Below are 19,628 nucleotides of genomic sequence, written 5' to 3'. Positions count from 1 at the left end.
GTGGGTTTCTATTTTGCACAGTAGAAGACTTTGGGGAAATGCTATCTATGAGGAGCTGTGAATGTGTTCTGAGGAGCCAGTAGTGGTGAGATGTGTCAGACATCTGGAGGCCCACCCCTCCCCTCTGCTGTGCACTTCTCAAAGGACCATCCATCGAAGGCCCCTGTGTTCCTGACTAAAGCATTATAAATTTGAGATGCATTTGCCATAGGGAGAAAAGGGAGATCGAGGTCCCCCAGAGTGTCTGAACCAATGGTGAGGGGAGATGAGGAGGGTCCTATAGCACGCTTATCAGACTTGTCAAGTGATTGACAAGGTGGCCATCCAATGCTGAAGCAGAATCCATCAAGTAGGAGGGAACCTGAGGAGGCATGGGCTCACTTCATTCTCTCAGAAACTGTCTTCTCTCAGGTCAGTTTTAGCAGGTCCTGGGTGACTTCCGCTAACGTCCTCTCCCATGCTCCCTTCTCCTCATTCTTCCCCCTTCTTATGCCTCCTTGCTGCTGAAAAACCCCTCATGGAGGAGAACCCAAATTACAAGAGGTCACTTTCCCAGAATGCTTTGCAACCCGGAGTTAAGTTCAGCTAGGTTTGGGCAGTTGCAGAAGTTGTGAAATTCTTAAGGACAAGATAGTTGCATAAGGGAGGCCTCTGTCTGAGATAACTGCTTGGATGTCATTGCATAAGAACATGCCACCTGGACCTGGGGTAGACAGCCTATACTCTGGAGAGGAAGGCCAAGCCAGCCTCCAAGCTGCCCATCACCTAGGATGGTCTGTCTCTGGAAGGATTTTTAGAAGCACACGAGAAATTTCTGTCACTTCATCTAATTTCAGTTGGAAATCCTGTTGTGGTTTCCATCCGTAATTATCATTTAGAGGCTAAGGCTTGGAGAAATCACTTAGTGGCCTAGTCACACACACTCTCAGGATCCAGCACACCTCCTGGCCCCAGGGAGACAGGTGGGATGAGACTCACAGAGTGTGTTTATTTCTGGTGATGATAGCAGCGGCAGAGGGGGGATTGGCCAGACGCAGATGGAGGGACAGAAGGGGTGGACACTGGAGGGTGTGTCTGTTCAGGGGACATCAAGGATTGGTCTGTCGACATTCACAGTGAGGACACAGGCCAGAACAGCAAGACTTGGACAACAGCAAAGAGACAGACAGATAGACAGACAGAGGGCTGGGGGCAGGGGTCCCCAGACATGCATGGCCCCTTGCCTCTAGGGGGAACTCTGGGGATAAGAAGAGAGACAATGGAGGCCGAGGACCTCCCACCCTGAAACAGGGAGCTGGGCCTGCTGCCTCCTAGCCTCACACCTCCAGGAGAAGGAGGGGTAGGTCCAGGCAGCCCCGCACCAGCCGCTCGGACATTATGGCTTCGAGGAGATGAGTTCACAGTCCGGGCAGGAAGGGATGGGTCCTGAGGGTGCCTGGTCCAACCCCAGGCCTTGACCAGACCTAAAAATTGAAGAGGAGAGACCTGAGAGGGTAGGATGCAACCATGTGCTGTATCAGCACCATGGAGGGAGCCTAACACTTCTCCCTCAGGCACAATCCCCTCCCTCAGACTCAGCTCCCCTCCCTCGGGCCCAGCCCTCCTCCCTCAGGCCTAGCTTCCCTCCCTCAGGCCTAGCTTCCCTCCCTCAGGCCTAGCGTCCCTCCCTCGGGCCTAGCCCCCCTCCCTCAGGCCTAGCTTCCCTCCCTCGGGCCTAGCCCCCCTCCCTCAGGCCTAGCTTCCCTCCCTCAGGCCCAGCCCCCATCCCTCAGATCCAGGGGTCCAGGCCCAGTGGTCCTCCTCCAGTCAGAGCTCAGAGGTGTACCTGCCTCCTCTGTGTCTTACCCTCACTCTGAATTCTCTTTCTCTGACAATCCTTTGCCACCCTTTGTGAAGCTGCTCAGAGTCTTCTCCTGGAATTGGGGGTGAAAGAGAACAACCTCCTTACCCAGCAGGATTCGTCTGTCCCACTCTGTAAGCTGTCTTAGTTCCCAGGGGGGGGTTGGGAAATGGCATCACCATCCATTCTACCAGTGGGAAAACTGAGGCCTGAAAGATAACAATCTAAAAACTCAAGGAAGACAGGGTCATGGAAAGGGGCCATAAGGCAGGTCCGGGCCTCAGGAGGTACTGGGGAGCCACAGAGGGCTGGGCTGTCTAGGTAGAGGTTGTCAGGCTGTCAGGCTGTGGCCACACTCAGCACCTTGGGCTGAAACCCCGCCCTCCAGCGAAGGTCTCCATCCTGCAGTGTCACCTAGTGGTGGCAGTGTGGCTCACTGGAAGTTTACAGAGAAGTAGAGTGTGTGAGGTCATTGCAACAGTGAATGCCCAGGAAGACACAGCTTCTGTCCTCACAGAAGGAAGGGTTCCATCTTTCAGGATCTCAGCTCTGAGCTCTGGGTCTGGCTGTTCAGCCTGGTGGATGTGTGTGTGTGGCGGGGGTGGTGAGGGAGGGGGGTTGGGGGGGTGGATGTGTGTGTGTGGCGGGGGTGGTTGGGGGGTGGATGTGTGTGTGTGGCAGGGGTGGGGGGGTTGGGGGGGTGGATGTGTGTGTGTGGCGGGGGTGGTTGGGGGGGTGGATGTGTGTGTGTGGCAGGGGGTAGGGGGGTTGGGGGGTGGATGTGTGTGTGTGGGGGGGGTGGTGGTGGGGTTGGGGGTGTGTGTGTGTGTGTGTGGCGGAGGGTGGTGGTGGGGTGGGGGGGTGGATGTGTGTGTGGCGGGGGTGGTGGTGGTGGGGTGGTGGAGGATACAAGTCTCAACAGAGAGAAGAATTGATTTGGGGTTAGCCTAAGCCTCAGGGTTTAGGGTTAGGCTCAGACTCAGGGTTAGGGTTAGCCTCAGACTCAAACCAAGATTTAGGTTTAGCCTCAGAGTCAGACTCAGACTTGGATAAAAGGTTAGCCTCAGACTTAGACTCACTCATTCCATAGCCCAGTCTGACTTGGAACTCACTCTGTAGTTCAGGCTGACTTAAAATTCAAGGGGGACTCCCTGTCTCGACCTCCCAAGAGGTCTTAAAGGTGTGAGACAGGCACTGGGTTTATGCACTGTTCAAGGGTAAATTTTCCTTAGAAGATCAAAGTGATAGAAAACTACCAAGAAACAAAAATTAAGCTACTGAAATCTACATTATTCTAAACAGAACTTACAGTAATTTGACTTTTCTTGGCTTCAATGGAAGCAAAGTTGTCAATATTTTCCAAGTGGATGTCTTTGCAGAGAAAATGGCCACCTTTGACAGTGGACCCAAAAGTGTGTATGTGTGTGTGTGTGTGTGTATACGTGTACATGGTGTATACACATGTATCTTGTGTGTGGTGTATACATGTGTGTACTGTATGTGTGGTGTGTACATGTGTGTGCTGTATGTGTGGTGTGTACATGTGTGTGCTGTATTGTGGTGTGTACATGTGTGTGCTGTATATGTGTGTACTGTATGTGTGGTGTGTACATGTGTGTGCTGTATGTGTAGTGTGTACATGTGTGTACTGTATGTGTGGTGTGTAGGTGCCCACATCTATGTGCATGCATGCCTATGCACATACGGAGGCCAGAGCAGGATGTGGGTCCTCTATTGCTGCTCTCTCACCTATTGCCTTGAGACAGGGTCTCTCCCTGAACCAGAACCTCACCACTGGAGCCCCAGGACTTGGCGGTCCCTTCCCCTCAACACTGTGGTTACAGGCAGGGCAGCCATAGGGCCCGGGGATGCAGGCTCAGGACCCCCTGCGTGCATGGCAAAGGCTCTTACTCACTGCATGTCTCCCCAGTCCCACTTTGTGTTTTGAGACCAAGTCTATCACTAGAATCTGGGGCTCATCAATTAGCCTATGCTGGCTGGCCCGTGAATCCCAGGGTTTCTTCTATCTCTGCCTCCTCCCCGCTGGGTTTTTAGGGAGTGACTCCAGACCTGACTTTTGCCTTCATTCTAGGAATTTAAGCACCATGGTCCTCACACTTGCACAGCAAGTACTGACTAAGCCATCTCTCCAGCCCCAAGAGGCTATTTTAAACAGCTCTCGCAAGGCTGAGAAGTGGTTGCACAGCTTCTAAATAAAAAAATGGCCACTGGGTGGGTCTGGAGAGGTTAATAAAAGGTTAAGAGCACTGGCTGCTCTTCCAGAGAACCTAGGTTCTGCTTCCAGCACCCACATGGTAGCTCACATCCATCTGTAAGTCTGAGTCCAGGGGATCTGGCACCCTGTTGTTCTGGCTTCTGCAGGCACTGCACGCAAATAGTTTGCAGACACACAGCAAGCAAAACACTCATACACATAAATTACACTCTTTCTAAAAGTGACCACAGCTGCCCAGTCTCCCCAGCCTGGGTCCCCTTCTTACCTTGCCCCCCTGAACCTCCTTCTAAGCCTCTCCCCAATGCCCTCTCTTCCAGAATGCTCTCCCAGGGCCTGTACAGAGGCCTTCTACCTCAAAAGACTCAGACCACAGCCCCTAGGCAAGAAACCAGCACGCAGTGGTCTTTGCAATGGACACTACCCTGTGACATTTTGTTACATTGTCTTTTGAATGTGTGACTGTTGTGAGTGTTGTGGTGCACATGACAAGCAAGCGCTCTGTTGCTGGGCTATGCCCTCCTGCCTGATATTTTTCTTACTCATTCAAAAAAAAAAAAAATCATTCTCGGCTTTCCACCACCATCTAACTAATATTCACACCTTGCTCTGAGGGAGAGGGGAAAACGGCTTATCACCCAGTTTCTTCCTATATTTTGTGTTTAGCATCAGTGGGAAAGAGTAGCAGCTGGCCACTGCGGAACATTCAACAAACTGAATCCTCACAGTGGCCCTCCCCATGGCTGCTAGTCACAGGATGAAGAACCGAGAAAGGAAAACAGGAGACAGGAAGAGTGACTCTCTCCTAGCTCACAGCAGTCAGACACAGGCAGCTCGGGTCCTCACCAGACTCCCGGTGCCCATGCGTGGTAGAGGTGGCCTCCACTCACCTCCACTAGCTGGTGCCAGTGTTCCACAGGCTTGCGCGGGTTAGCCAGCATCTCTGCCCAGTGTTCTCTGCCGTGTGGGTCGGCAGCCTCTGGACCCACGCGGCACACCCCGATCACTTCATTGTGGCCGATGCTGGAGATTGAGAAAGAGATTACTGGAAAGGTCAGGGGAGGCAGCCAGCCACCTCCAACCGCGCCTCGTCCCGCCTCATGGGTGCCTCTCACCAGTCATAGTCTACCACTGCGATGCTGAGACCCACGTTCTCCACGCTCTCGGGAGCCACGTCGAACACCAGGGCCTCGTTGTACGTGGGGTTCAGTGTGTTCTTCTTAATGGAGGTCTTCCGTTTCTTCAGACGCCGCCCCTCGCTGATCAGAGAGGCCTTCACATAGGGGTCTGTACAGAGAAGCCAGGGGACTGAGCAGAGGCCTTGTCCCTCAGGCTCGGGGGTCCAGGCCTCAGCCCTCCTCTCTCAGACCCTAACCTTCTTCAACCCAGACACACCTGAGAAACCAGTGAGGTCCATTGCTTTGAGGTTAGAGGCTTTGATGATGGTCACGGTGAGGCGCCCAGCCGTGGGGAGGTAGCAGAGAGAGAAGTTGAGCTCTCCGAGATCTGCCTTTTCCTGCAATGGGAACAGAGGGCAGCCTGACCGCCTTTCCCTGCGGCTCTCTCCATTCCGCCGACCCTTTGCACCACTGCTAGGTTCCCATGTCCTCAACAGTCTGACTCTTCGCCAAGGCCCCATAGCTTCCCTGCCACAGATGTCCACCATCAAAGCCTGTTTTGTTCTGTAGAGAAGATGGCGGGGCCCAGAGACCAGGGAAAGGGAGAGAGAGAATTGGCAAGAGAGAGACGGTGGACAGAGGCAGAGAGAGGGACAGAAACCCAGAGAAATAGGCAGAGAGGGGGATGGGGGACAGACAGGTAGAGTGGGGCGCTGACCTGGTGGGCAGGAGAGACAAAGGCCAAAAGAGAGAAGTTGTCAGAGACTGAGGTAGGGACCTATCGAGAAGGGGGAGCAATCATGCTCTGCCTAAGTCATCAGAGTGCAGGGGGCCCAGAGTTAGGGGAACACTCGGGGCTTAAGGGCATGGATGGCTTTGAAGGCTCAGGGATGAAGCCAGGCTTGGGGGGGGGGGGGATGTCATGAGCAGAGAGAACAGCCCGGGCAAAGGCTTTGACAGCAGTGGGCTGTGAGCAGGGCCTAGATTAGTATGTGTCAGAGGCTGGAGGCCCTGGGGCATGGGCCCCACCAGACTCTGGCCACTGCTTCATTCCAGTGTCCAGGAAGAAACAGTCTGCCTCCCTGGAAACTTCATCCTGCTCTTCGTGTGTCTCCTGTGCTCTCCAGCAATCTTCCCGTGCCAGAAGGCTCTGCGTGTGGCTCAGTCTGTCTCTTCTCTATGGCCTCCAGCCACTCACCCTGTCCCCTCTGACTGCGTGTCTGCTCATACCTTGGCACTTGCTTCTCTAGGCCTCTCTGTCTCTTCTCCCTTTCTCTCATGGTTTCTGCTTCCCCACTCTGGTGGGGGAAGGAATGGATGAGAGCGTGAGTGAAGACCTCAGGTAAGAAAGAGGGTTGGGCAGAAGGAGAGGGGGCGGAGACAGAGCAAGGCCCTTGAGTGGGCACCTCAGGCGGCAGCAGTGTGAATGTGAGTTCCTAGGTCCCGAAGTCTGAGGGACAAGCAAGCTGACCAGGAAGAGCTCCTATGGAAGACCTAAAGGCACCTGCATCACCCCATCCCTGACACACGAGAAGACTGAAGCTCAGAACTGCCCTCTCCTGGCTCCCCCAAACTGGTAGGGATCACAGATAGGAACTGGGTTGGGTACGAGGACCAAAGCGCACTGGGAACACAGGGGAATGAGAGGCCTCATGCCAGGAGCCATAAAATCAGAGAGTCAAGGGTATGGGCTTTGACCTGATGCTATGAGAACCCAGTATATCAGATGTCTGGAGATCCAGGTGGTAGGATCCCTAAGGAACCCCAAGAAGACAGAAGGAAAGGATACAAAAGGGTTTGAAGGGAGGGATTTGAAGAATTAAGACCTTCAGAGAGGACCTGGTGATGTGGAAGTCTGGAAACGAACAAGGGGCTGTAGGGAGTGAAAGTTATGGCAGGGGGAGGGGAGAAGGAGTTGGCTAGTGACACCTGGGCCAGGGAGAAAAAGTCACAGTGATGTAGTGTGAAGTCCTGAGGTATTGGGTGGAGACAAGCTTGGGAACCTAGGCTGAGGGCCTGAGGATAAATAAGTGTTCCATAAAGCTAGAAAGGGCAGAGAGCCCCCTCCGAGTCCCTCTATCCTCCTAGCTTCTGTGTCTGCCATATTCCCTCAGAATAGTGCCCGCGACACTCTGGGATGGGAAATGAGGAGGTGGACAGTCCCGGGGTATGGATGGGGAGTGACAAGAGGACCTGAGGGGAGAGCTGGGCCAGGGCCCGTTGCAGATGGAGCCACTGACCGAGCCACCCTCCAGGATGTCCCTCCAGAGCGGGCGGTCAGGGGGCTGTTCAGCCAGCTCCAGCAGGTTGTCCAAAACCACCTGGCCAATGAGATCATGCCGCGAGAAGCGGTCGAAGTCATAGACGCTGAAGTGCAGCTTGCGCTGTGCCAGCTCGGCCAGGGGCACCGAGAACTGAAACGTCTCGTTGAAGATGGGGTTCAACGTCTTCCTGTGCACCTGGGGGATGGAGGCAGAGGCAGATATGATGGCCACTGGCCTTGTTCCCAGAATCACTAGACCATATCTGCCCGGAGTGTCCAGATCCAGCCTCCTCCCTCAGACCCAGGGGACCTTCCAAGCCTCCTCTTTCAGATCACGATACAGATTTCAGTCCTCTTTTCTCACAGCCACAGATCTATACTCTGCCTTCCTCCTGAAGACATGGAGGTCCTCCCTAGATTTTTTTTTTCTTTCAGGCCCAGAGATTCATACCCCAGCCCTCCTCCCTAAGACCCAACCTCCTCCAAATTCTTTTTTCTCAGACTCAATTTCAGGCCCCTGCCTTCCTCCTTCAACCCAGACTCCAGACTTCCTCTCCTAAACCCATGAGTCCAGATCCCAGCCTCCTTCTCCTGACCCAGGGTGTTCTTCCCCAGACTCCTCCCTCAGACTCAGGATACAGACCTCAGCCCTCTTTCCTCAGGTGCAGGGGTCCTCCCTAGCCCCCCTCTCAAACCTGGTGGACCACACACACACACACACACACACACACACACACACACTCACACAATGAAATCTGCCCCCTTGCCCTGACCTTGGTCTGGAACTTCTTTTTGCGATCAGGCAACAGGTAGATCTTGACGTAGGGGTCTGAGAACCCATTGGAGTCCTTTGCTGGGAGATCCAGGGCCTGTAGGATCCGCACCACGAGCTGGTCAGAACCATAGAGGTACCGGAGGGCAAAACTGATGCGGCCACAGGGTGCCCCTGCTTCCCCTGAGCCCCCGCCTCGCCGACCACCGGGTCCAGTGCCCTGGTACAGCTCTGGTTTGATCTGACCGATGAGCTTGGCTTTTTCCTCTCCACCCGGCAGAGGTAAGGGCAGTGCAGGCGGTCGCTCCTCAGTGCTTGGGTCTGCTTGGGTGGTCAGGGTCTGCTGGGTGAGGGGCCGAGGCAGGGCTGGGTACCTGTGTGTCAGGGAAGACCAAAGTGAGGTTCAGATCTGTGCAGCATCTGATTCCTCCTTTTGCCCTTGAATAGTTATTTGACCTTGGATAAGACACCTGTGCTTCCCGTGCCCCGACTTCCCCATTGGCAGCAGGGGAAGTTTTCTAAACCAGTCCCAGCCAGACCTCAAGGTCATTAGTTGTCCTCAAATTGTCCTTTTAATCCCAATAACCCCAAGTCATCTTGGGCCTGGCTCCCTATCTCCCTAGCCCATCACTAATGGCTGGTTCTGGGCTCAGCCTGTCCTCTGCCTGCCTGGGCTACTGGCTGCATTTCTCCCTCTCTAGATGGCTCAAGAGTTGGCACCTTTCCTCCTTGGCTCCCAGCCCTGCTGTGGCTCCCCAGTACCCTCAGGACACAGCCTTTCCACCTGCCACTTCTAGCCTTGGTGTCCGCAGCTTCATGTCCCAGGCTTTGCCCAGATTTTATCTCCTGCCTACCTCCTGGCTTCCCCCACCACGAACTTGGTCTCTTCTGCTCTTGCTTTCTCCTGCCCGAAATGTGTGCAGGTGCCTACCTGCACCCCGCCTCAGCTTCCCCACCATACGAGTGTCTATCAAGGTAGCTTCCTCCAAGCCTTGGCAGTCCCCAGAGCTGCTTTCCTGTCTCCCTGTCATGTACCCCTTGGACTGTCAGAGCTCTGAGGGTGGAGGCCTGGACACAGGATGTGTCTGATGCCCAACTCCTACCAGACCCTAAGCTTACGTGCACAGAATGAGGAAGAATGAGATCCAGATTCCTAACCATAGCTTACATGGAATAGGACCAATAATTGTCTACATCTCAGAAGCCAACGCCCCGCCCCTCCAGTATTGAGATTGAACCTAGGGCTTTCTGCAAGCCAGGCCAGAGTTCTGCAGAACTATACCCTGGCACCTCACTGAGGGAAGGGCTCTACCACTCAGCCACATCCCTCCCACTCCTTCCCTGGGGGATTCTAGGCAGGTACTCTCCCAGTGAGCCACGCCCCCAGCCTGATTTTTTATTTTTTATTTTAAGACAGGGCTACACTAAGTTGCCCAGGCTAGCCTCAAACATTAGTTCTTCCTGTCTTAGCTTGTGAAATGGCTGGGCCAGCACATATACTATTACACCAGCTTCTAACCCTGGATCCTTGGCTCCAGGCCACTCTCCTGTATCTTACCTAAGAATTTAAGGCCCTGCTCCCTTCCCCTTAAATCTAGGCGTCTAGGCCTCCGCCTCATCCTCCCTAGCATCCAGGAGTCGGTATACCATTACCTGCCCTGACCCTGGTATCAGAAGAGCCACAGATAAGAATGAGACAGACAAGCAGAGTTTCATAGTGAAGCCCCAAGCCCGATACCCTTTCTCACCTTGTGGTGGGTGCTAGACTTGTGACCTGCTGATGAGACTGGGCACTGGGTAAGCCCCCACCACTGGGAGGCAGCAGGAGCAGCCCAGAACCTGTTCCACCCTCAGAAGGCAGCTCAGGGGATGTCTGGCTTGGTTTGACTCCAGCAGCTACCACAGAGGCCACAGCAGCCTCTGGATATGAGTCCATGTCCAGGTAGGAAGGTTCTGGCGGCTCAGAGCCCCCAAGACCACCTGGTTCCAGCAGCTCCGCAAATGGTGGATGGTGGGCTGTGTGCCCATGATGGTGTGGGCCACCCAGCAGGGGATGACCACCGAGGCTGGCTCCTAGGTGGTGCCCACCACCTCCTACCAGGCCTGCCAGCCCAACCCCAGGGGCTAAGTCTTTGCGCAGGGGGCCACCACCCACTGCTGAGCCTCCTTTGTCCCTCCAGGGCACCCAGCACAACTTCCAGGACACGAAGAGGGAGACACCCAAGAGGACGATGCCACAGAATGTCACGATGACTGACAGCAGGCTCACGGAAATATCTGGAAAGAGTGAAGAGAGAGGTCATGGGTCATGTGGGGCCAAGTCAGTGTTGCCCTGACTACTTTCTCAGTACAACTGAGTTTGAATTCTGTGCTTCTGCTATGGTCCCAGTTTATAATGGTTGTTTTACAGTCTGTGGCTGTCACATTCTGTGGGTAGCAGGTCCTGAAGACTGTGTCCAGGTTTTGTTCTCTCTAGCTCATGTTGCTTCTCCGTCATAGGGCATTTCTGAAGGACAAGACCCCCAAAAGCTTAGAGACAATGCAGGAAAAATTTTGCTATCTATCCTTGGGAAGCCACCTTAACTTGTACGAGGCTTTCACTCAGTGTTTGGCAAGCGGGATAAATCTACTCTGTTCTTTGTTGCAGTTGATGGCAATGAAGGCAAATGACAGGTAGAAGAATACAGTAGCAAACATTCGTTGAGATGTGACAATATAACTAGTACCTCAGGGTACCCTGGGAGATTGACAACATATCAGTCCTGCTCTAACAACAGGAAGTGGAGGTCCAGAGACAGGAGGTTATGAATGGGGACTGAGGCGAGACCTCTCTGCCCAAGTGCGAGATCTGGGTTTGGATTCGCAGCACCTACACAGAAAGGCTGGGCAGCATAGTATGTACTTGTAACCCCAGCACTGGGGAGAGAGAGTCAACTGGATCCTTAGGAGCTTGCTGGCAAGTCAGCCGAGCTTACTTCGTGAACAGTGAGTCTGTTTCAAAAAACAAAGTGGACGGTGCCCGAGAAATAGCATCTGTTAGCATCTGTGGTTGACCTCTGGCCTCCCTTGTGTGCAGTGCATACTTGCACATACTCCTCACCTCCATCCTCACCCCCACCCCCACCCCACACTCCCCCCATACACCACAGGTGCCACACTTCAAAATCTATGCTCTTTCTTTCAAAGATCATTACTTTTTGGTGACTAGTGGCCCGAGAGAGACTTCTTTATTCAGATAATCAGTCTCATGACTGTGGTCACATATGACACGCTAACTGGTGCTGCCGCCTTCTTCTTCTTCTTCTTTTCTTTCTTCTTCTTCTTTCTTCTTTTCTTCTTCTTCTTCTTCTTCTTCTTCTTCTTCTTCTTCTTCTTCTTCTTCTTCTTCTTCTTCTTCTTCTTCTTCTCCTTCTCCTTCTCCTTCTTCTTCTTCTCCTCCTTCTTCTCCTTCTCCTCCTCCTCCTCCTTCTCCTCCTTCTCCTTCTTCTTCTCCTCCTTCTCCTCCTTCTCCTCCTCCTTCTGCTCCTTCTCCTTCTCCTTCTCCTTCTCCTCCTTCCTTCTCCTTCTCCTTCTCCTTCTCCTTCTCCTTCTTCTTCTTCTTCTTCTCCTTCTTCTTTTCCTCCTTCTTCTCCTCCTCCTTCTCCTTCTCCTTCGTTTTTTTTGTTTGTTTGTTTGTTTTGTTTTTTGTTATTGGTTTGAGACAGGGTTTCTCTGTGTAGTCTTGGCTATCCTGGAACTCACTCTGTAGACCAGGCTGGCCTTGAACTCAGAAATCCACCTGCCTCTGCCTCCCAAGTGCTTAAAGGCGTGCGCCACCTCGCCTGGCCCTCCCCCCCCCTTTTAAAAAGATTTATTTATTATTATAAATAGGTACACTGTAGCTGACTTCAGACGCACCAGAAGAGGGAGTCAGATCTCATTACAGTGGTTGTGAGCTAACCATGTAGTTGCTGAGATTTGAACTCAGGACCTTCGGAAGAACAGTCGGTGCTCTTACCTGCTGAGCCATCTCACCAGCCCTAACTGGTGCCTTCCGAATGCTACCCTGCCACCACGCCTGGCTCTTACTATCAATGTTTTTTGGCTTTTTAGTAATTAATACTGGGAATGGGGTTTTATGGTATATGGCTCCTTTCCTAATGATACCAGGAGAAAGGTTTCATGGATGTAACTCTCTAGGCTGTGAGAATTTATTTTGGAGGTCACTCCTTGGATTGGAGTTAGAACAAGGATGAGTCCTTGTTCTTTGTATATGGAGAACCATGTTGGGCCGAGGCAAGTAACTCAGGCATTGCCAGCTGAGACATCCAACCATAACTGCTGTGTTCAGGGAACAGTCAGAAAGAAGGAAACACCTCTTATTGCTAGATCATCTGGTGATACAAAAGCAGGGTGTGACATTAATCCTCATGCTACTGTGTGACCTAAATGTGATAGATCTCATGTCCCAGCTGCAAAGACTGAGGCTGTGGGAAAAGGGATGTCTCAGGAAGCTGTGCGAGGTACTTGTGCAAGGACTCTGAGCTTCATCTTGCCGCCTCCCTTAGGGTGCTCCTAGCTACATATCCATCCTTCCTACTGAGAGCCCTGGATGCTACTGAAGCCAGAGTCCAGGATTTTAGCAGCCTTTTGTGCATGAGATGGACCAGGACATGGGAGTCACGTAGCCGACTAGTCAGATGCTTCTAACTTTGCCAGTACAAGATCCCCATCGGAGACCTCTGGATCCTTCAGGCCTCTCCTGCTCCCTTTACTTGTCTGCACAGCTCAGAGAGTGCAAGGCCAGAGCAGCAGTGAACCTAGAGCAAAAGGTACACCCTCTCCAAGCCTGACCAGCCCCTAGGTGGGAACCTGTCAGAGCAGGCACACATCTGAGAGCTCCAAGCTCTTGGGATGCCCCTCCCTGTTGTCTTGTGCCATGCTGGGCAGTCAAGGACAATGCTAAATGACATTGGGCCCAAAGCCTATCGCTGGAAGAGCTAAAGATTAAGAGCTGCCATGCAGACAGTCCACCCCATTTACTTGTGATGCTTGCTCTTCATTGTCAATCCGACTAGATTTAGATCTACCTAGGAGCTAGCTGTGGGCGGCTCATGTCTGTCATTTTAGTTCCTAGGGGCTAAGATAGGAGGATTGCTGTGAGTTGAAGGCCAATCTGGCTTCATAATGGGTTTTAAGCCAGTCTGGGTTACAGAGTGAGACCTTATATCAAAATGCAAAGCATGGGGCTGGGGAGATGGCTCAGTCAGTGAAGTATTTGTCCTGTAAGCAAAAGGACCTGAGTTTGAGCTCCAGAACTGCATAAAAATCACCAGACATGCTGGTGCACATGTGTAATCCCAGCACCCACAGACACAGAGACAGGCAGATCTCTGGACTCCCTGGCCATGCAGCCAACCCCACCTGATGAGCTTCAGGCCAATGAGAGAGCCTGTCTCAAAAACTACAAAAGGTGTATGCCAGCCGTTAAGAGCACGTGCTACTCTCATGGAGGACCTGAATTTAATTCCTAGCACCCACATAGTGGCTCCAGTACCCCAGTTCCAGGGGATCTAACAGCCTATTTTGGCCTCTGTGGACACCAGTAGATATGTGGTGCACAGATATACATGCAGTCAAAAATATGTAGACACATAAAACAAATATAAATTTTTAAAAAGTGGATGGTTCCTAAAGAGTTCTCTGATTTCCAAATGCATGCACACCAGTGCATGCACAAACATGTCTGTGTATGCAAAGGCATTTCCAGAGAGGACTCTTGGAAGGAGAAGACCCACCCTGAATACAGCCAGCGTTGCCCTATGCCCTGGAGACCCAAATGCAGTATAATAGGAAAGCTAGGTAGGACCAGCACCTCCAGGATCCTGTATCCCAGTTGGCCATAATGTGACTGCCTTCTTCTTATGATAGAGCTACACCTCTGAACTCATGAGCTAAGTAAACTGCCCCTCCTTTGCTTCCATCAAGAATTTGGCCATAGTGACACAAAAGCTAATGAATGAATCACATGCCCAAACTCCAACAAAAACCCTAAGCACTAAGGTTTGGGGAACCTCTCTGGTGGGTAAGGAGTCACATACCAATATAACAAGAGAATTAAGGATGACCTGTGACCTGACTGGAAGGAAACACTGGACAGTCATGCTTTCTGGACTCTGCCTCACAACCAACACATCCTTTGGCTGACTTAGTCTGTAGCTTTTTGGTGTAATGAATTTTTCTAGAGCTAGCTATGGTGGTTCATATTTGTAATCCCAGCACCTGAGAGACTGAGGCAGGAGGGTTATTTTAAGTTTGAGACCAACCAGGCCTCCATAATGCTTTATCTGATCCCCAACTTCCTCCTCACCTCAAAAAAAAAAAAAAAGGATTCAATTCATGATTTCTGACAGGGATATTTCATGGCTGTAATTAGGAAGAGGTAGGCCTATGGGACAAAACTCTAAGGTCAGGGGTTAGATGGACCAAGCACACAGCTATTTCTCCCATTTCAGTGGTTTGGAGATAAAGCAAAGACAGAGGCAAGGCTCTCAATGGAGCTAGCCATAAAGGGAGTGAAAGCTGAGTGGCTCTGCTCTGACCTTCCCAAGTCTTTGCCCTTATGGAGTTGGGTAGCAGTCAGTGGCTAGTTGGGACAGCTGGGGTTCTGACCTGCATCCGGACCCCGGGGATATCCTCTGATCCGCAGTTCGTTGAACTCTTGACACCTATCATTGGTATCAGCATCTCGGACCCGTGCACAGAGGTCTGAGACCAGGATGAGCGCCCGCCGACAGAGGTCATCTTCATAGTCCCCAGACATAGTGGCCACGTGATCCTATACTTAAGAGTGGGGTGGGCAGAGCTGCAGAAAGAGACAGGGACAGGTGCAGGGAGAAGGAGGGAGAAGGTCTGGTAGGGAGGCAAAGGTCAGAAGGTGGTGGCTCGGGGACCAGGATTAGAGGATGAAAATGACAGATGTTATAGTCACTTCTTGGGGTCACCATCTAATGAGAGTGGTTAAGGAGCAAACGGATCAACAGAGCCACACCAAAAGGCAAGGTACTCTCAGACGAAAGGAATGTGCCCCCAAGGGGCCACAGACTGAAAGTCAGGATGGGTACTCTGAGACCCAAAGGAAGGTTGGAGGCAGCCATCAACAGTAGGCAGCCAGGCTGTGGCAGGTAAGAGCATTTTGGGCAGCTGCAACATCATTGGTGGGAGGCTTAGGGTGGGAAACTGCTGGAGGGTCAGAGGAAGGAGAGTCAGGTGTGTGGCAGAAACCCCGAGCTGAGAGAAGGGGAGCTAAGAGGACAGATAGAGATAAGAGGAAAGGACCAAGTGAAGTCGGGTAGCCAGGGAAAGATAGACACAGAATTCGGAGTATAGAGGTTCAGGACAGAGGCTGGGGAACAGCGTGTACTTCATTATATCCGAGACATGGTGCACACACAGAGAGAAGTGAAGCCAGGGAGGCAGGGGTGTGGGCAGAAATACCTTCCAATGAGACACAGGTAGATCAGAAGAGAGAGAGAAAAGATGCTGAATTCCAGGTTGGACAACCAGACAATGGCTGGAGACCTCAGATACAAGGCAAGAGAAGAGAGTTGGGAACACAGACAGACAGAAGCATGGTCAGTTTAAAAAAAAAAAAAAGGAGAACAGGAGAGAGAGGTGGAGGTGGGCGAGGAGGGAGTAACACAAGGTAAGGTTTGGAGCTAGACATTAGACATCGGTGGGAAAGAGCCCCCCCCCCCCCCGAGGGAAAGAACGAGGGCCAGACAGTCAAGAGAAGCCAGGCTGCTAAGGAAGACTGACTGCCATTTGGCCAGGGTCAGACTCACCTGTGCTTACCCCTGCCTTGTCCTGGGTGGCAGCCGAGGCGGCGGGGGGCGGTAGCCCATGGGGATTGCAGGGTGGACGAGCCTAGCCGCTGCGGACCGGTCTCCACGCTTGCCAGGTGGCAAGAAGGGGGGCTGGTGACTGATCTAGGGACCCAAATCGGGAGGGAAAAAATCAGCCCAAGCTTTGCATCTTGCCCGACTCGAAGTAGCTGCGCGACCCCAGATGACCCCGGTGAGGTCCAGCCGCCCCCTCCCACCTCCGTGCCCCCAGCAGCTAGTTAAAAGCTTAGGGACTACAACTCCCAGCTGGTCTTGCTGCTAGTGCTACTGCAGCTTTATCGCACCAGAGCTGCAAGGGCTGCTGGGAGTTGAAGTCCTCAATGCGTCTCCGGTCTGCAGAATATGGGATTTTTTGGGGGAGTGGTGCTGGAAGGGTTAAAATGTCAGGGTCCCAAGACGCTGCAGGAGAGGGGAAAGGAGTCCAAGATCTCCAGAGGTCACGTAGCTCTAATCACTTAGGGGTCATGAGATGGGTCACTAATCCCCATACTCTGGGGATGGGTGGGCAAGGGTGAAGTGCACCCAGGTGTATTGGAATCAAGATCCCCCTTTTTCCAGGGCCACGTGCCCCTCCCCTGGAGCGTCCAGCTGGCACTGCAGACTCAGCTCCCCAGCTCCAGATGCGCCCCTATTTGCACCGACCTCCGCGCCCCCACTTGGGGCCGCCCCCTTGGGATGAGGTTGGGGCGGGGGAGGGGGAGGGGCGGACTCACCGGAGCCCCGGCTGCTGCAGCCCGGAGCGCGCGCGCGCCCGCCTGCCCGCTGCCGCGGTGCCCGCCTGGCTCCTCCCCACCCCTGTCGCAGCTCCTCGGCTCCTCCCAAGCCCTTTCCCCCCCCCTCCCCCGCCAGCCCATGCAACCCAAAAGCCAAAATCCGTATGGCCCTAGTGTGCACCTCCCTGGACTCTGGTTGCAGTTTCGCCCCAGTTGAGAGGCCACCTGAGGGAACTAGAAGGTTAGGATTCAGAGGTCCCAGGCCACAAAAACTCCTTTCTCCAGGGAGCAAGATCTCAGGGTTTACAGCTGAGCAGGCTGGAATGAAAGCTGGCCACAGTAAGTCTCATATTTTAGGTAGAGCCACAGGCACTGGATTTGAATCCTGCCCTAGTCCCCTTGAGACTCTTAGCATCCCAGATCCCGATGTCCAGCACAATACAATGAAATTATCTCCTAAGGGATGTAGTTTGAGAAACCAGTCAGTGTGCATCAAAAACACTGGCACCAAGTGGGTGCTTAATGACTACTTACAGGCACAGAGCATCCGGTTTTTACCACATTAATAGCAGCTAATGAAAATTGCCACTCACCATTACCAATGTTAGGAGTTAAGAGCTTTGAAGATGGCTTCTCATGGAATATTCACTTTGGTATAAGGATGAATGCAATCAAGGTATTCCCATTTCACAGAACAATTGAGGCCCGTGGAGATTCAATTCCTCCCACGAGGTCCTGATCTACACAAAAGCAGCCCAGAGGGGTGGCTTGGAAGTTAGTGTCTCACTCAATTGCTATTGTCCTCCCGCCAGCCAGTTATACAAAATAAACACAGCTTCCAAGGCCTGATGGCAGAGACCTTTCATCCCAGTTGCTCTGGATGGGGAGGGAAGAGGATAGAAAGTTCCAGGTCAACCTGGGCTACGGATGAGTTCAAGACCAGCCTCTGCAGATTGAGTGAGACCCTGTCCAAAAATAAGAGAGAGCTGGGGATGTAGTGCAGCAGTAGAAGCCCTGTCTAGAATCCTCCAGTGAGGAGCTGGGGGCATTGATGAGAAGTGGAGCCTTTGTCTAGTAGAATCTCCCAGGAAAGCAAAGCGCTTGGTCTGATAGCCTAAAAAACCAGTGTTTGCTTGGCATATCTGAGACTCTGGGTTCAAAGCAACTCTTCCCCTTGTAGCGTATGCATGCAATTTGCAGTTGTTATATATCAGAAGCCTCCGAAAAAGATAGCTGGCTCCATCCAGGGTCCATGTTTATGCTGCTAGCATCTTCTCACAGGAGTCTGAGGAAGCATGCACGGGGGCCTGGCCACCAAAGGTGCGGCGAACGGCCTTAGTGGCTAGTCAGCTCCATGCCAGCCATGGAGCTCAGCCTGACCAGGCGGTGACACACACTCAGAAATGTGCACACAGATGGGCTTGCCAGCTTCACGTGACACATCTTCAAAGAAACACTGTGAGTCTGAGGCAGCTCAGATGCTGCGAGGCAGCTGCAGCAAGAACCAGCCATCTGTGCGACTCGGGAAAATGCATGCGTGTTTAATGCCAGCTCAGCACACTGTATGACTTCCGCTGGGTTAGTTCCTAACTGCCTTACTTTTTCTCTTTAAAAATGAGGACGATTTTTAAATTAACAAACAACGAACAAACAAAAGTTTGGACACTAGGCTTTACTCTGAAGTCCAAACCAGATGAGAACTAGTAATCCTCCTGCCTCTGCTTTCTGAGTGCTAGTACTGCTGGCTGGTACCACTACACCCCACTAAGATGATGATAATTGGTACACACGTGTGCATGTATGTGCATGTATGTGCGTGCGAATGCATGCACATGCGATGTACAGGTATCAGGGTGTCATCTGTCTCAGTTTTTGGCTGGCTTGTGAGATCCATGGATCTATCTGCTTCTACCTCCCAGAGAGGAAATTAAAGTGGGGGCTTGCCACCACACCTGGCTTTTTATGTTGTTCTGGGGTACAACTCATAACATGTTTGCTCAGTAAGCACTTTACTGATGAGTTTTCTCCCGGGCCTGAAAATGATAATTTAGAAATAAAAATCAGATATTGCACCATTATTTCGAAGATTAAATTAAATTATCCTGAGCTCAGTTGCAGAGCACCTGTCTAGTGCTCCTTGGGGAGGGGCTGGTGGTGGCATCCGGTGGCAGAAGCCTGCGAGGGGAGGGGCTCGGCGGTAGAGCTGCGATGCTTGCCATCAGTTAGTGTTTGGTGCTGCCGTAACTGGTGCTTATGGTGTTCATTAGATCCTTAGCTGCATGTGACAAATGAGAGAAAGGAAGAGCGTCCTCGAAGGCAAGGCCTCACGTAGATGGGAAATGACTGAGGTGGCTTGAAAGTCCCTTTGGGTATTGTTGGGGTAACCTTCCTTTACATTGTTGGAAGGCGTGCCCCTGTGTTTTCAATGGTTAATCCTGTACTAAGAGCTACGCGGGCAGGGTTTTGGTGGTGCCATTGCTATGCCCATGCTTCTCTATATGATATGCTTGTCATTCCTCATCTGCCCAAAAGAGGCGGATCCGGCAGTCCTTATCGCCTAAAGGCAAACCCTAAGGGATGGTCAGGTGTTGTCTTGCTGCTGATCAGTTCAGGCTGAAATATGGTTTTTGTATAATAAAGAGCTGATGGCCAGACCTGGGTCAGGAAGTATGGAGCTGGGACTTCCAGGCAGATAGAGATAGAGATAGAGATAGAGATAGAGATAGAGAGAGAGAGAGAGAGAGAGAGAGAGAGAGAGATAGAGAGAGAGATAGAGATAGAGATAGAGATAGAGATAGAGATAGAG

The 19,628-nt window shown here is 52.3% G+C and overlaps 2 protein-coding genes across 11 annotated transcripts in view; one reads left to right on the top strand and one right to left on the bottom strand.

The window, feature by feature from the left end:
* Positions 1 to 968: 968 nt before the first annotated feature.
* Positions 969 to 18,226, bottom strand: Syt3 (synaptotagmin III). Of its 9 annotated transcripts, XM_030242319.1 has the most exons (12): positions 16,823 to 16,900; positions 16,050 to 16,193; positions 15,703 to 15,778; positions 14,878 to 15,048; positions 9,975 to 10,503; positions 8,228 to 8,600; positions 7,432 to 7,650; positions 5,469 to 5,589; positions 5,189 to 5,360; positions 4,964 to 5,096; positions 1,846 to 1,913; positions 969 to 1,463 (listed from the first exon to the last, which is right to left on the bottom strand). In XM_030242319.1, the coding sequence occupies exons 4-11, from the start codon at positions 15,026 to 15,028 to the stop codon at positions 1,848 to 1,850; spliced, it is 1,764 nt and encodes a 587-aa protein (XP_030098179.1). In that variant the 5' UTR covers positions 15,029 to 15,048; positions 15,703 to 15,778; positions 16,050 to 16,193; positions 16,823 to 16,900; the 3' UTR covers positions 969 to 1,463; positions 1,846 to 1,847. The 9 variants fall into 9 exon arrangements, with proteins under 9 accessions (XP_030098179.1, XP_030098178.1, XP_017177577.1 ...); XM_030242318.1 differs by lacking the exons at positions 15,703 to 15,778; positions 16,823 to 16,900 and adding an exon at positions 17,416 to 18,226 and having other exon boundaries at positions 14,878 to 15,043; XM_017322088.1 differs by having other exon boundaries at positions 14,878 to 15,786.
* Positions 15,305 to 19,628, top strand: part of 1700008O03Rik (RIKEN cDNA 1700008O03 gene) — a 25,652-nt gene continuing 21,328 nt past the window's right edge. For both annotated transcript variants that reach the window (XM_011250899.3, XM_030242969.1), the window contains exon 1: positions 15,305 to 15,389. The gene's annotated coding sequence lies outside the window, so the exon portion shown is untranslated. The remainder of the gene's footprint in view (positions 15,390 to 19,628) is intronic.

Source organism: Mus musculus, chromosome 7, assembly GCF_000001635.26.
Source record: "Mus musculus strain C57BL/6J chromosome 7, GRCm38.p6 C57BL/6J".
In the NCBI taxonomy this organism is placed as follows: Eukaryota; Metazoa; Chordata; class Mammalia; order Rodentia; family Muridae; genus Mus; species Mus musculus.
Note: the sequence above shows the minus strand (reverse complement) of the source record. Positions and strands in the feature narration are given on the sequence as shown.